The sequence below is a fragment of the Chiloscyllium plagiosum genome, chromosome 30 (assembly GCF_004010195.1).
Source record: "Chiloscyllium plagiosum isolate BGI_BamShark_2017 chromosome 30, ASM401019v2, whole genome shotgun sequence".
Taxonomy (NCBI): Eukaryota; Metazoa; Chordata; class Chondrichthyes; order Orectolobiformes; family Hemiscylliidae; genus Chiloscyllium; species Chiloscyllium plagiosum.
This window is the reverse complement of record NC_057739.1, coordinates 31400182-31416700: the sequence shown is the minus strand read 5'-3', so window position 1 is coordinate 31416700 and position 16519 is coordinate 31400182. Positions and strand designations below refer to the sequence as shown.

At 43.3% G+C, this 16519-nt stretch overlaps 1 protein-coding gene across 4 annotated transcripts in view; it reads right to left on the bottom strand.

The window, feature by feature from the left end:
• LOC122564867 (ras-specific guanine nucleotide-releasing factor RalGPS1-like) overlaps positions 1-16519 on the bottom strand; it is a 706864-nt gene that overhangs the window by 23934 nt on the left and 666411 nt on the right. For all 4 annotated transcript variants that reach the window (XM_043720237.1, XM_043720241.1, XM_043720239.1 and 1 more), the window contains one exon: positions 2990-3095. In XM_043720237.1, the coding sequence (XP_043576172.1) occupies positions 2990-3095 (106 nt within the window). The remainder of the gene's footprint in view (positions 1-2989; positions 3096-16519) is intronic.

The window sequence follows — 16519 nt, the reverse complement described above, 5'->3', positions numbered from 1 at the left end:
AGCGGTGTCCTGCAGGGTTCAGTGTTGGGGCCGCAGCTGTTCACATTATATAGTAATGATCTGGATGAAGGCACTGGGGACATTCTAGCGAAGTTTACCGACGACACGAAGTTAGGTGGACAGGCAGGTAGTACTGAGGAAGTCGGGATGCTGCAGAAGGATCTAGACAGTTTGGAGGAATGGTCCAGGAAATGGTTGATGGAGTTCAATGTGAGCAAATGTGAGGTCTTGCACTTTGGGAAAAAGAATACAAGCATGGACTACTTTCTAAACGGTGAGAAAATTTGTAAAGCCAAAGTACAGAGGGATCTGGGAGTGCTAGTTGAGGATTCTCTAAAGGTAAACATGCAGGTTGAGTCCGTGATTAAGAAAGCGAATGCAATGTTGTCAATTATCTCAAGGGGGTTGGAATATAAAAGCACTGTTGTGCTACTGAGACTTTATAAAGCTCGGGTTAGGCCCCGTTTGGAGTACTGTGTCCAGTTTTGGTCCCCACACCTCAGGAAGGACATACTGGCACTGGAACGTGTCCAGCGGAAATTCACATGGATGATCCCTGGAATGGCAGGTCTAACATAGGAGGAACGGCTGAGGATCCTGGGATTGTATTCATTAGAGTTTAGAAGATTAAGGGGAGATCTAATAGAAACTTACAAGATAATACATGGCTTGGAAAGGGTGGACACTAGGACATTGCTTCTGTTAGGTGAGGAGACTAGGACCAGTGGACACAGCCTTAGAATTAGAGGGGGTAAATTCAGAACAGAAATGCGGAGACATTTCTTCAGCCAGAGAGTGGTGGGCCTGTGGGATTCATTGCCACAGAGTGCAGTGGAGGCTGGGACGCTAAATGTCTTCAAGGCAGAGATTGATAAATTCTTGATGTCACAAGGAATTAAGGGCTATGGGGAGAATGCGGGTAAGTGGAGTTGAAATGCCCATCAGCCATGATTGAATGGTGGAGTGGACTCGATGGGCCGAATGGCCTTACTTCCACTCCTATGTCTTATGCCCACGCTCAGGCTGTACTGTCCCTCTCTGTATCCAATCACGGCAAGACTCAGCCCATACACGAGAGAGACAGAGTCTGTGAGGAGCTGCTCCTCCAATCACAGCCTGGTTTTCACCCACATTTGCTGCTGATTGGTTCACTAGTGAACTGGGTTAAAATCTTCCAGTTTTGTCTATGTGCCACAGGAATGCATTAACTGTGCCCTCACCATTCTATTTTAGTTTTGTCTGTATTTATCAGTCATTCTGGAGAAAAAAAATCTTTTATTGCTAACCTTTACCTGTCAACCTGTGGCTGTTTAAATTTGTGGTGTGTAGGAAATTAGCGGCTTCGCTGCAAGTTGAAGTTTTACATTTAAGGGAGGGTTGATAATTGAGGTATTGTTACTACGGGATGGCATCACCAACTGATTTAATGAGAGAAAAGAGTTCTTGAAAACCAAAAAGAAAATTGGAAAGCAGCCCTCACGGAAACCTCAAGGAGTGATCAAAGAAACATAGGTAGCTGCATAATACAAACAGCCAAAAGATGTGTCATCTCCTGAAAACTGTGGTTTTAAAAGTTAATTGTACTGAAAATGGAGCTTTAAACAGTACTCATGAATAATCAGACAGAATACAAAAGTGTGGAAGTCTTGTTGAACCTACATAAAACAGAATGACCCCACTGTGACTGTAACTTGCAGTTCTAAGCAGCAGAAGGCCATGAAAGCTTTATACAGGGTTCAGAACCAGATATATTAGAATAGTTCCAGGGATGAGGGATTACAGAGAGATTGAGGTCACTGTCACAAAAGCCAGGAAGCCTGAGGGGATTTACTGGAAATGTATAAAGCTACAAAGGGTTTAGACATAATGAATGGAAACTGTTTTTAAACCATCGATAAGGACTGATAATCAGGTGACTCAGATTGAATTGACCCAGATTGACTGGCACAAGGAAATTTAACACAAAGTTTGGAGTGCACTCCTCACCAACATTATCCACCACTATCTGACACCAGCATCTCCACATCAGAATGCTGAGTCAAATTTGAGTTCCAAAGATGGTGGAGGAAATGTGAAACACCAGACAGATTGGGTGGAAGGATAGAGGCAGTGGCAGGACTGACTGGATTTCTGTTAAAGAGAACCAGTGCAGATTCAACAGGCTAAAAGGCTTCCTTCCAGGCTCCACAATTACACATGACACAACAACATCGCAATGGAAGAAAAGGTCAAAGGTTAAAAGGTGGCTAAAATGACAGAGTGAGAACAGAGAGATGAGGGGGACAGAGTGGGAGCGGGGAAATGAGGGGGACAGAGTGGGAGCGGGGAGATGAGAGGGAGACCCCTAGTGGAAGGCACAGAGTGTCCTTGGTTGATATCCTGCGGTTTCCTAACTCTTATTAGTAACAGCTGAACTGGTGCAAGGGCCCTCATTAACTCAAAGCGTATGTGAACAGCTTCATTAATACTCGTTGAGATCCCAGAGTGACAGTGCTGCTTAATGGTCAATGAGGACCTCCATCCCATTCCTCCCACACAGACAGGACAGCACAGCACTGGTATCGTCCTCCAGGTCCCAGCTACTACACTAACCCTGAAAGCAGAAGACTTCACAGTCTATCCACCTTCTCCCACCCCTGAAGCTGGATAATGGAAAGGGAGAAGCCAACAGATAACTGACTGCAAATCATTTTTAAAAACCTACATCTGCCTCCCCTTGGGACACAGACCAGGGTACCCATTACCCACCTGTTTTCCACTTCTCCACAGTGTCCACTTTTATCATTTTTTAATTATTTCTGTGGTTTAAGTGGAGGAGGAAAATCCTGTGAATGCGAGTCTGATGGGAATTCCTGACTCGGTGCTCATTAGGTTCAAAGTCTTGATACACAGTCTGAGGATGATTAGCTACAAATGACTGCCAACTCAAACAGCTGAACATTTGGATGACCTGAAGAAGAAAAATGCCGCTGATGTGAGTTCCACTCACCGCTGGCTTCTTGCCTTCCTTCAGTAAAGTTTTCCGTCTCAGCAGTCCTTCCATTGTGATGGCTCCGGCTGCTCCACTTAAAGGGCAACTGCATGCATCTGTTGGGCTGATGAGAAAAGGAAGCGAATCAGGTTTGGAATCACTTGGAAACATGACCGATGCAGCGCTGTAGGTTTCTAGAGAGTGCTGCTCTTCATAGGTAATCATCAGCTCTGTCCTAAAGATCGACAACTCAAGGTAACTTTTTAAGTATATTCAGTCTTCAGGCACAATATAGAACTCAACATATGCCAGCAAAAACCTCAGGAACACCCAACCATCTGCTACTCTGTCACTTCTTCTTTTTACTTCAGGAATGATTTGCTATTGAACAAGATCACCACTCGCCAGTAACCAGCTATACTTCTACACATAAGGAAATAAGATGCTGTATTTTCTACAAAGTGAGTGAACAAGGGAATACATATGAGTGTGCTGAAAGGCGTATAAAATGTGTTATCATTTTTGGATTTTCGATTTTTTTTTTTAAAGTGTAATGTTAGTGAGGTGGAGACTTTTTTAAAGAAGGATCAGAAAGTCATTTTGGAACAGTGACTAAAATGTACCAGCTTCAAGATGACATGTGACTGTAATCCAGAACTTTGGAATCTCAATGCAACAAGATATTTACACCTCTAGAATTATGATAGGCAGTGTGAACATTTGTAAACCCACTGTAAACCATTTGGTTCAGTTCAAAAAACACCAGTGTTCTCATTGAGAATAATCAAGAGTTGAGTTCAAAAGCAAGTCTTGGTTTCTCTCCTCGCAGATTTTAGCTCAGTTCAGAGGAAACCAGTTACTGTAGCAGCAGAGGTTTTAAGCTTGTGCAGTTCCAAGCCAGGGGAGTCGGAGGGAGACATCTTCAGATTGTTCAAATTAAAAATGTTTCAGCCATCACAACTGTTAAGGTTCAAGACTCAGAGGAATCTTAAAATTGTCTCCAAGTTCAGCTGAAAGAAACCGGATAAAGTCAGTTAAGCAGAAACGTAGAGTTGCAATAGGAGTCTAATAGAAACATAGATTTTTTTACATCGTGCCTGTACTAGCTCCCAAAAGAGCTACACAGCTAGTCTCATGTGACTACTATCTCTCTAACCTTCGCTGCTCTAAAGAAAATAACCCTAGCCTCATCGCTCTTTCCTTATAGTTCCAGCCCAGGAAACATTCTGGTAAATCCCGTGCATAACCATAGCCTTCCTATAAAGTGCTGACCAGAACAGCATGTGGTCTAACCAGCATATTATTACACAGTTCCAAATAACCTTCCTGCTCTTGTATTCTAAGCCTGGACCGAAAAAGGCAAGCATCTTGCGTACCTTCTTAGCCACCTTATCCATCTGCCCTGTTACCTTCAGGGTTCTGTGGATAACAAACCAGGGTCCCTCAGTTAGATCATTTCAGCCAACCCATTGGCACAGTGATCACCAGTGACCATCAAAAATGTTTTCCATTTAGGTATCGATGCAGCTGAATGGCACACAGTATTGACCAATACCAAACTACACGCTCACAAAATGGGAGCTTCCATAACAGTGCACAGTTCCTTCACACAATAATTTGGTTGCTTCTCTCATCTTTAGTCTGTTACAGTAAAACAGGATAGCAATTGACCAAGTTATGTACGAAGGGAAGCAGCAAAGCAATAATACGAGAAACAATGAAGGCTTCATGGTGAAATTTCCTGGGTCAGCTCTGAGGAACCCTCTCTCTCTGCCCAGATCAATTGGAAAAGCTTTATAAGAAATATTGTACTACTGCTCTATTTCAAAGCATGTGTGCTTGATTTTGCCTTTTCCTTTTTCTTGGCCCCAATATTGGTGTTTGGCCTGTTAGTTCACTTGATTGACAAAATTGGCTTGGGTTCCAATTGGATAAGAAAGTTTCCTTGACGTTACTGCAGTCTATCATTTAGCTTGTGACCTGACCACTTCTACTGGGTTTAGATTTTACCTCACCTCTGTTATCCTGTAGGGAATGATTCCGTTCAGGTTGTCTAGCACATAAAATCAGAGAGGGAATCCAGCAGGAGGGGGGTTGGGGGGGGGGAGGCAGCATTTTAGTCTCGTTTTCTCACGTTTATCAGAGCAAGAGCTGTGGGGCTGCAGAAAGCAGTAAACCTTTTTCATTCTTTCAGGAGGGCGATAACATACCCCTCATAGATATGATCCCATATCTTTACGTGTTGTCTCAGTCAAGAGGAGAGATTTGACAAATTAGGCCTTTATTCTCTAGCACGTAAAAGGCTAAGGAGTGATCAATCTAGGTCTTCAGGATATTAAGACAGTGTAGATAAACAGTAAGTATTCCTGGAACCAGGGGGCTCAATATAATAACTAAGGCCAGAACATTCAGGAGCAATGTTTGAAAGCATTTCTACCTGTGAAGAGTAGTGGAGGTTTCAAACTCTATTCCTCAAATGGCGGTGGATGCTAATTCACTTGTGAAATTTGGATCTGAGATAGACAAGGTTCATTAATCCGAGGGATACAGGCCCAAGACTGGCAGAGAGTGTTAAGCCACAGATGAGCCATGATCTTACTGAATATCAGAGCAGACTTGAGGGGCTGAATGGCCTCCTCCTGTTCCTGAGAGACGGGATTATAAAAGTGGCTGAACTCCAAAAACACCATTGACTGATGTTTGCTGGTGAGCCTGCCAGGAACAGTTCACTCCTCAAGACAACTGCTCCGACATTGTGAAATAAATTCCATCAGGATTCCTGATAGTAATCTGCTCCTGTGCAACTTCCACTGTCTTTTCTGCAGCGGAATAGGCCATTCTGTCCAACCAGTTTATCCCAGCTTTCATGCGTGACATAAACTCCCTCTGGCCCTTGTTCCTCTAACCCCATTAATGCATCCTTCTATTATTTTCTCTCTCCTGGACATTTCAACCTTCACCTTAACTGCATCAATGCTTTTGCTTCAACAATTCCTTGTGGTGATAAGTTCCATGTTTTAACCACTCTTCAGTTTCTCAAGTTCCAACTGGATTTACTAGCGACCAACCTACATATATGGCCCCAAGTGCAGGTCTCCTTCAAACAGAAACATCTCTGAGTCTACTCAAACAGATCTTTTGCAAAGTGAAAGACGTTTTCATTCACTCATGGATATGGGGGTCTCTGGCTAGGACAGCATTTATTCACCATCCCTCATTGCCCTTGGTGGTGGTGAGCTTCTGCAGAGACACTCAGGAAAGGATTCCAAGATTTTGACCCTTCTATTAGGTTGCTTGTTTCATGTTTTATTGAAAAAGGCTCAGCCTGCTCAATTGCTCTTGACAGGTGCCTCTCAGTTCTGGTACCATTTTGGCACATCATGTTTTTTTCACAACATGGACAGCACTTCCATGTTCTTGCTATGACATGCAGGTCAGATCTATTCCCAGGACTCCAATGTGGTCTAGCTGAGGTTCTATTCAAGGACAAAATGGATTCTTGTTTGGAGAAAGTGAGGACTGCAGATGCTGGACAGTTGATCTCCAATTCTTATCTCTTCACTGTTCTAGAAAGGCACTCAGTGTTATGCTTGCTTTCTTCTGGCCATATGAACCAGCACTGTTATCACCAGTGATTTTGCATGTAAATATGTTCTCACAGATCTCCGTTCCTCCCCCCTCATTTAGAAAAATGCTTTCCTAGGAATATATGGCTTTTCTGTTCTTCCTAGCAAAAAGTACCATCTCACTCATACCCATATTAAAGTCATTTCCAAAGTGCACTTCAGATGCTTTGACCCCTGCACAGAAAGGATCATAGAATCTCTACAGTCGAGAAACAGGCCATTCAGCCCTTTCAGCCCACACAGACCCTTTGAAAAGCATCCCACCCAAATCCACCCCACTATCCTATCCCTGTAACCTTACATTTCCCATGGCTAACCCACCTAAACTGTACAACTTTAGACCATGGGAGGAAACCGGAGCACCTGGAAGAAACCCATGCAGACACAGGGGGAATGCGCAAACTCCACTCAGACAGTCACTCGAGGGTGGAATCGAACCTGGGTCCCTGGCGCTGTGAGGCTGCAGTGCACCATTGAGCCATTGTGCTGTCCCAGTATCACCCCAGTAGTGACATACTATCTAACTGAAGTGTCTCCTTAGAAACCAGTCTCTGAATCACTGTTACCTCTGTCATGAGCCCATTAAACAACAGGAAATGGGGGAATCCAAGATGGTGGCAATCTAGGAAGATCATGTTGCAGAGATTTGCACAAGCAGGATGAACTTTTAACCTGCCCTACCCGGACCACCGCGATATCCCGTGACTCTGAAAAGTTGTGGAGTCCCAGGAAACTGTTAAAAATCAACTTACATGGGTTTTCCCCATCCAGGGATGCCAAAGAAGGGAGGAGGAGTGTCTGAGGCCCGGCCCATGGCCCAGCCTGCAGGATCCTCGGCCTCTATTGTTTCCCAGGCCCTGGTGAAGGAGCTCGTGAAATCTCGCAAGATGTTGGGTAAGCAGATAGAGGAGAAGCTGACCCCGATCTCTGTCATGTTGCAGAAGCATGAACAGCAGCTGGGAGACCTGGAGAAAAGAACAGATGAGGTGGAACACAGAGTCACAGTGGTGGAAGCTGATAGTGGTTCCTCCAAGGATAGGATCCAAGCCCTGGGGATGCAGGTCCATAATTTGCTTGACCAAGTTGATGACCTCGAGAACAGGGGCTGGAGAAAAAATATTCAGATCGTCAGTCTACCGGAGGTAAGGAAGGTGAGCAACCAGCGGAATTTATTGAGGACTGGTTGCCGAAATTCCTTAACTTGGAGGCTGGAATGAGAGGCTTGAAGATTGAGAGGGCTCACTGGGTCACAGCGCAGAGGTCAGGTCAGGGTCAACATCCTCGTCCTATCTTGGTATAGTTTCATCACTATAGAGATAAGGAGAGAATCGTGGAAGCTTCCAGAATCCAGGGGAAGGATCCAAAGGCCCTAGTTTACGAGGGCTCTAAGATTATGTTCTTCCCGGACTTCCCAGTGGCAGTGATCTCAGAAAAGGAAATCCTACGACGGCATCAAGAAAAGACTGAGGGAGTTCGGGATCCAGTACTCTCGGAGGTATCCAGCGATGCTTCAGATCACCTGTACATCTCTTTGACACGCCGGAGAAGGCAAGAGACTTTGTGGACAAATTAACCTAATCTGAACAATTTAATATGCACAAACAGTAGTGTTGTTTGGGTATGTCTCTGTTTTTTCTTTAAAAAAAGAGTAAGTCTGGTCGGGACTTTCTTTTCCTTTGTTTTGCTGGTAATAACCTGGTCTAAACGGTGTTTGGCGGCGGTTGAGATGTATACTTTCAATTTCTAGGTTAAGTTATACCAAAGGAAGGGTGGGATATTTACCCTTTTTATTCAAAATTTCTTTGTTCACATTGCTATGCCATGGTGTATTTTCTTTCTTTGCTGCTTGTGTTTGCTATGTGGCTCGAGCTAGGATGAAGGAAAATGTTTGGGATGGCTAGATGCCTACTTACAGGCAGTTTATACCTGGTTCAGGCTGCAGTATTGGCAGCGGGATGGGAAATTATGTTTTGGGATGGATAGTTGCCCCCATTGGGCAGGGTCTGAGTTTCCCTGTTCAGTGCCATTGGTGCTTTATATGTTGGGTTTTTTTTATTTTTGTTGTATATAATCTTTGATGGTTTTGTAGGTTTGTTAACTGTTTTGGTTTTAGTTTATGTAGTTTTTATGTTCGATAGATCTTGTGACACTAAGGTACGGCGATTTGTAATTCGAGTTCCTCCTCTCTGGAATTTAAATGTTTCTGCAGAAGGTTATGGCTAATGACTTGATTAAATGGTGCACCTGGAACATCAAGGGGAGTCACTCACCAATTAAGAGGAACAAGGTATTTTCAAGTCTTAGAAAGGAGAAGGTGGATATTGCTATGTTACAGGAGACACATTTGGATGGTAGGCAGCATTTTAAACAACAGCAGAATGGCTTTGGTTGGGTTTACTTTTTATCTTTTAATACTAGAAGTAGGGGAGTGGCTATATTGTTTAGGAGGAATCTCCCATTTAAGTTACTAGAGTGTGTTAAAGTCAAACACGGGAGGTTTGTAATTCTCAATACCTGATAAATGAGGAAGAATATGGTGTTTTAAATGTTTATTGCCCCCCCAGCCCATCCTCTCAAATTTATGGTAGATGCATTCTCTAAATTGATCAGTCTCAAGTCCAGGCATATCATTGTAGGGGGGAGATTTTAATTCTCTCATGGATCTCACAGTAGACAGATTGCCCAAAGGCACCCAATACCCTCTATACAAACTAAACAGTTAGTGGATCTGTGGACTTATGGAGGCATCTCCACCAATCAGGCAGGGATTTTACGTTTTTCTTCAATCCACACAGATGTCTCCACAGGATTGAGTTTTTTCCTGATTCCCGTGGCAACCCTGGACTTGGGGGCATCTTGTACGATTAGTAATATTACCATCTGGATCACACTCCAATATCTGTTCGTTAAGATTAAGGATGCTATAGTGGGCCCGAGGCACTGTCGAATGGATCCCTTTATCCTTCAGGGTAATAAGTTTGTGGAGTACTACTCTAGGGAATTCAGGGCATTCTTAGACATTAATTCAGGCTCGGTAAAAACAAGGACTGCAGATGCTGGAAACCAGAGTCTAGATTAGAGTGGTGCGGGAAAAGCACAGCAGGTCAGGCAGCATCTGAGGAGCAGGGAAATCAACAGCAAAGAAGGAGCTTACTTTCGTAAAGCAAAGGTTATATGAGCATGGTTACAAGCCAGGCAAATACCTAGCATATCTCGCCATTGAAAAGGAATGCCCCTCAAGCCATTACGGCAATTAGGGAAGGATCTAGATATCTAACATGTGATTCCAAAAAGATTAATGTGGCATTCCAGAGATTTTACCAATCTGAGGGTTGTGAGGAGGGGTGGATCAGGATGGAGTCCTTTTGCAAGGATCTGGAGCTCCCAGGTATGCCCCCGAACAAGAGTCTTTTCTCAATGTCCCCTTATCAGAGCAAGAGGTGCAGGAGGCTGTGAAGCGGCTTCAGAGTGGAAAGGCGCCTGGTCCTGAGGGACTTCTCAGTGAATTCTATACAGATTTATAAACATATTGTCAGGCCCGATGCTCAGTATGTTCAATGACTCGTAAAGTCATGATCATGTCCCGCCATCTCCAACAGAGGCCGATATTTCACTTATTCTTAAAAAAGGGGAGGTCCCAGAGAACGGTGCTTCATACAGCCCCATTTCACCCTTAAATGTGGACACCAAAATCCTCTCTGAGACTCTTGCTGGAGACTGTGTTACCATCTATTATTAAAGAGGATCAGACGGGCTTTATAAAGGGTTGTAGATCCTCCAATAATGTTAGGAGGCTGCTTAATGTAATTCAAGCATGTTAACAACAGTCAATACAGGGATTGGTGATTTCTTTAGACGCAGAGAAGGCATTTGACCGAGTTGAGTGGCCGTACCTTTTCTATAGTCTGGACCGGTTTGGCTTGGGTGAAGTCTTTATAAAATGGGTAAAGGTTCTTGACAGTGACACTCTCGCTGCGGTCATCTCCAACGGGTTACAATCAAGCAATTTTAGTATTTCTAGGGGCAGCCGCAGGGCTGTCTCCTTTCACCATTACTTTTTACGTTGGTGATTGAACCGTTGGCAGAGGCCATTCGTGGGGATCCCAATACATCAGCTCCAGAAGTGGGGTCAAAATTACATAAGATCTCGTTGCATGCAGACGATGTCCTAATGTTTTTTGTCAAATCCAGCAGTTTCAGAGCCTCGTCTGATACAATGCATCAGCACGTTTGGCGTCTTTTCAGGGTACAAGATTAATTTTGTAAAGTCAGAGGCTAAAGGTCTTGAGGGTGAATATCAATTCCCATTTAAGTGGTCACGGGGGGGGGGGGGTGGGAAATGGTTTTGTGTATTTGGGCATGTTCATCACTCCAGTTCTGGATCGGTTGTTCAAAGCTAATTTTGTACAATTATTTGACAAAATCAAACAAGACCTTAAAAGATGGGAGGTGCTTCCAGTGTCATGGTTAGGTCACATAGCGCTTATTAAGATGAATATTCTCCCCCATTTGTTGTACCCTATACAGATGCTCTCCCTGATTTTCAATAAGCAAACATTAAGGAGACTAAATGGCTGGTTCAGCTCTTTTATTTGGCATGGTAAGTGGCCCCTTACTAAATGAGCTAAACTGCAACTGCCTCTCCTGGGAATGTGGGTAAGGAGGGAGGGAGTGGATCTCTCGGACAATAAAACTACCAACTAAACTCACTTTTATCTTACGTGAGTGACTGGGCATGTGGGGACCCTCTTTCAATATGGTTAGATATCGAAACCTCTCAGGTAGGGTGCCCCCCCCCCCCCTTATTAGCTTGCTGTTTCCGGACAAAATGATGACAGTCAGGGAATATTGCCATAATCCAATAGTTGTCAATACTGTTAAAGCATGGAGGGCAATTCGACAGAGGGAAGACACTATTGGCAAAACCTCTCCTCTTACACCATAGTGGGTCGGCTGCATTTTCGATCGGGGATGATAGATTCAGGATTCAAACATTGGGCAGCTAAGGGTGTGTCTTGCATGGGCAATTTATTTGAAGGAGACACAATTATGTCTTTTGATCAGTTAGCACAGAAATAAGAGTTGTCTAACAGGACTTCTTTCTTTTCTTCCAAGTTATGGATTTTATTCAAAAAAAAACTACACTTTTAACTGATCCCTACAAATCAGACATGGGAAAGAGGGTGCTCAGTGCGAAGAGTACACGTTCTGTCAGCACTTTATATCATCAGGTTTGGGGGGGGGGGGTGTGCCCCCTCAGATGAGTTTGATTGGCTTTGCAGGGCATGGGAGAGAGAGCTAAGGTCTCCTTGGAAGCATGGGAAGATATTTGGGAAAACCCATGAAAGATATCAATTTGCAGTAGGACACATGCTTTACAGTTGAAGATTCTCCACAAGGTCCACTTGGCTCCGGATTGTTGTCAAAATTTAAACCAGGGGTATCTTCAACATGTTCCTAGTGCAAGGCTGGTACGGACACTCTTACCCATTCTCTCTGGTCCTGTGGTAGGCTTCAAACAGAGTGGAGCACTGTGGTGGGTGCAGTGGAGGGGATTTTGGGAGTAAGGGTGGAGAAGGACCCGATCTCTCCTCTTATTGGCCCGCCCAGTGTATTCCCTGTAGATGCGCATAAGAAAAAAACCTTTCAACATCCTCACTTTCTGTGTAAGAAAGAATATCTTGCTAGGTTGGCTATCTGAAAATCCCCCGGGCCTGTCGGGTTGGCAGAAGGTTGTTATGGAGCGTATCCCCTTGACTTTTCTCACAAGTACGGTGCACCACAAAACTGAGAATTTCTAAAAGACATGGCAGCCCTTTTTGGACTACCTGGACACAGATTTGTCTGCCACACTAATCAGGGCTTTTATGTAACTGTAACGATTGTGCTTTATGAATCCAATATCCAGAGAAGGGGAACTGCAAATGTTCTCATTATTTGAAAGTTAGTGTTTGATTTGGCTGAGCTGAGTTATTATTATTTATTAGTTTGTTGTTGGTTATTTTTTTAGTTAAGTTGTTAGTTGGAGTGTATATATATACTATTTTCTACGCATATTTAAGCATTTGTACATGAGGACAGTTTGGGTCTTTTACATTTTTTTGGTGTTCTTTCTTTGTATTGTTTTCTATTTGTTGTAATATCAAAAAATCTATTTTTTAATAAAAATATAATTTAAGAAGAACACTAAGAAATTTACATTCCTCTAAGTCTGGCCTCACACACCATTCCCACTCCCTGGAGCCCACCACTGGCACTTGGCTCTGCTGCTGCCCAGGCTTTAAACCCAGGAGTGCTATCCCTTCAGGCAATCCAAAAACAGACCTCTTTGGCCAAACCTTTAGCCTAATTTCTCTTCCTTTGGCTCAGTGACAAATTGGATCCAAGAATGCATTTTACTACATTAAAGGGGTTACACAAATGCTGTTGTTTGTTGATTCCACATCTGTTCTGCAGCTCTCAGATGGTGAACAAAGGCCGACCTGGTTTACGACTGAAACAATGCAGTGTTTATTCAATTAGCTCTGCCTGGAGTGCATATGATTGGAGTCCCCCTGATACAGAGCAAATATAGGGTCAAAACATCCAAAGTAAGTGGATGCAGATGCACTGAAGTGATGAAGGTGTTGTATTGGAAATTATTCAATACAGAGATCTTGAATATCTGATGGAGCTTAGCTACCAGTTTTTCTCTGGTAACATGGCCATGTGTGGTCTAGGCTGTGATTTCATGTCAAGGTCTGTTTGGAACTGAAGTTTATCTATCCCAAATGACACCTGGAGAGTGGGCAGCCATTGGTTCCACATTAGCAAGAAAATCTCCTCCTCTTCCCCAGAATGTCCTCTAGCATCAGGCCCATGGTCGCGAGGCAACCAATCCATTGCGCACTAAGGTTCATGGGACGAGGCTGAGGATATTCAAGCCAAACATTTAACCTGCAAATGAAGGACATTTTAGGAAGGAATGGTCATCATTTTGTTCACACAAACTTTTTCACAAACTCCTACTTCAGTGTTTGCCTAACAATTTCACATAAACAATCGTGGATTTTGAATCAGTCAATGAAACAGGATGCATTGCTCTGGTTACCACTGTGACAACAAGAATGTTTGTCAAGATTAGAATGTTGCTAGAAAAGCACAACAGGTCAGGCAGCATCCAAGGAGTAGGGAAATCGACATTTCAGGCAGAAGTTTGTCAATTGACGGTGTAGCATGCACTTTTTTGTTCGTCAGTTCCCCTGCTTGTTGAATGCTAACACCCCCTGAGGGACTGGCAACGTTCAGCTCAGACAGCACTCAGACACAAGCTGGGGAGGGCAAAGCTGGCAGGTTTTGCTGCTGGTATCAACCTGGAGTTGATAAATCAGTCTGATCCCGACTCCCGAGCGATGTCCCTGAATTCAGGGTTGAATTGAGAATCTCACTGATGCACTGCAGGATGACAAGTGAAGGGGAATAAAGAGGTAGTTGCACGGTGAGGTCGGGGCACTGTTCTGGGTCAGTTTAACCAACCCAGCTATGTCCTAAATGACTAGGTGTGGTCAATGTTAACACACTGTGCTTCACGCAGAAACACTGCATTTACCAGCATGACAACTCCTTACTGTAAGAAACAAAAACTGCATTGTAATAATGCCTTTCACATTCTCAGGAGCGTCCAGTGTGATTTACAATTATTTAAGTGTTGCAATGTTGGAAAAATGGCAACAGACTTGAATACAGTAAGAGCCCCCCACAAACAGCAACACAATAAGGGGCACATTATTTGGTTTTGAGCGAGGTTGGTTGAGGGGACAAAATATTGGGCAGGTTATCTTGTCTTCAAAATAGTGCCATGGGATCTTTCAGAGAGTAAATGGGACCTGGCTTTCATATCCCATCCGAGGGAGAGCAGCAAAAATAATTCCTTTGGGGAATAGCTTCCAAATGATGGAAAGGAAAGTAGTTGAAGTTGTATTCCCAAATGATACATATGGAATATTTTCCATATCCCACAAACTAACGGTTAGAGGCACACGTGCAGTTGACACAGTCTCACAGAAGGGTTTCTTACTAGCTGTCGTTAACAGTACAATTATTCAGTCATTCAACATAACATTAGGCTACATCTTGAATACATTTGCTGTATAATTGTTCCCATTGCTAGCATAAATAAACTTTGGTTACGTTAATCGACTGGTTTAAGGTCATTTATGTCGGGGATTATCATTTCAGGTCAGGCGCAATATACAAAAGCAGTCTCCTACGCACCATTTGCTGGAGGATATGCTTACAATGTTGGCAGAGGCATATTAATGCAAATAGCAACTCTGTTTAGTGTGCAGGCACAATGATTAATGACTCTCAATGCTACAGCAGCAAATATTAGCCTGGCATCCAGAGTTCACAACTAATTGTAGATCCATTCCTGTTGTGTTATCAGTGTCACACTGCCAAGTGACCCCTAGCTAATCTCAAGCTATGATGTGGTGGAGCCAGTGTTGAACTGGGGCGGACAAAGTTAAAACTCTCACAACATCAGGTTAATTGTCCAACAGGTTTATTCAAATTGATGACAATCACTTGATGAAGAAGCAGCGCTCCAAAAGCTAGTGCTTCCAAATAAACCTGTTGGACTGTAACCTGGTGTTGTGTGATTTTAACTTAATCTCAAGCTACAGCTGCAGTCAGGTTATCTGATGTACTTTAGGGTGTTGAGGTGTCATGTGACACTATGAGATTTAATGTTCACCATCGCTCCCATGCTCTGCTATGTTTAGGCTGAGCTGTCCCAATGCTTTTCCTGCCAAGTGTCACTGAGCATCCTTCAGAACCTGTTGCTGGTGTCCTAACTCAGACTCATTCTGTGCACTTTGACACTTGATGATTAGTTCATATAATAGTCTTGTCAGCAGAGTTAAAGCCCATGGAACAAAAGGGACAATGGCAACATAGAGATAGAGATGGCTGAGCGACAGGAAACAAACAGTTAATTTTTGGACTATGGGAATGTAGATGTTTCAGTTTCCTCTGTTAGTATTAGGTCCACTGCTTTTCTTGATTTATGTTGATGATCTGGACTCAGGAATACAAGGTCTAATTCCAAAATATGCAGATAACACATTAAACTTGGAAGTATTGTGAACCATGAGGAAGATAGTGATCAATTAAACTTAGAGCAGCTGGAGGAAAGGTTGAATGTGTGACTGGTGAATTATATTGCAGATATGTGTTAAGTTATACATTTTGCTAGGAAGAACAAGGAGAAGAAATATAAAAGAAAGGATACAGCTCTAAAGGGAGCACAAGAGGTGCTGCAGGATAATGATAAGGAGCGTGACTAACTGAGCTGCACTTGCAAAAAACTGAAACAGACAGGATGGGCCCAACGGCCTCCTTGTTGTGAGTATTCTATGGTATTTGTGAATAACTGCTGAGAATAATGCAGTCCTCATCAGTAGGTGAGGCTCTGAAGTCTGAGTTTGAGCCCATCCCCGTCTTGTATGAAAAATCCCCTTGTACATCTAAGCATTTACTATTGAAGGTGGTTTTTTCATGTGTTCAAGCTGTATTTCTTCAGCTAAAAAGTATTTTAATTCATACAACAAGCCCACATACACTGGATACTGGTGGGAAACTCTTTCAATAGCAATCCTTTGCAAGCAGTGAATTAAAAGTTTGTAATTCAATTTGTTTTTGCTGGCACTGAGTCTGTATCACAGCCTTATGCAAAGAAATGAAAAGAATCTAGGATATAATCTGTGCATATAATGCAAACACTGACTACAACACAGGGCGAGAGAGGCAGATGCTTCATTTAAGGAATGGAAGCAGGTTGTCGCACAGAGCAGCCCAGAAAGAGAAACCAGAGAAACGTGTAAATGAAACGTACCAATCCAGATCGTCTGTTTAGTTCAAAATGGAGTATGCTCCACACCAT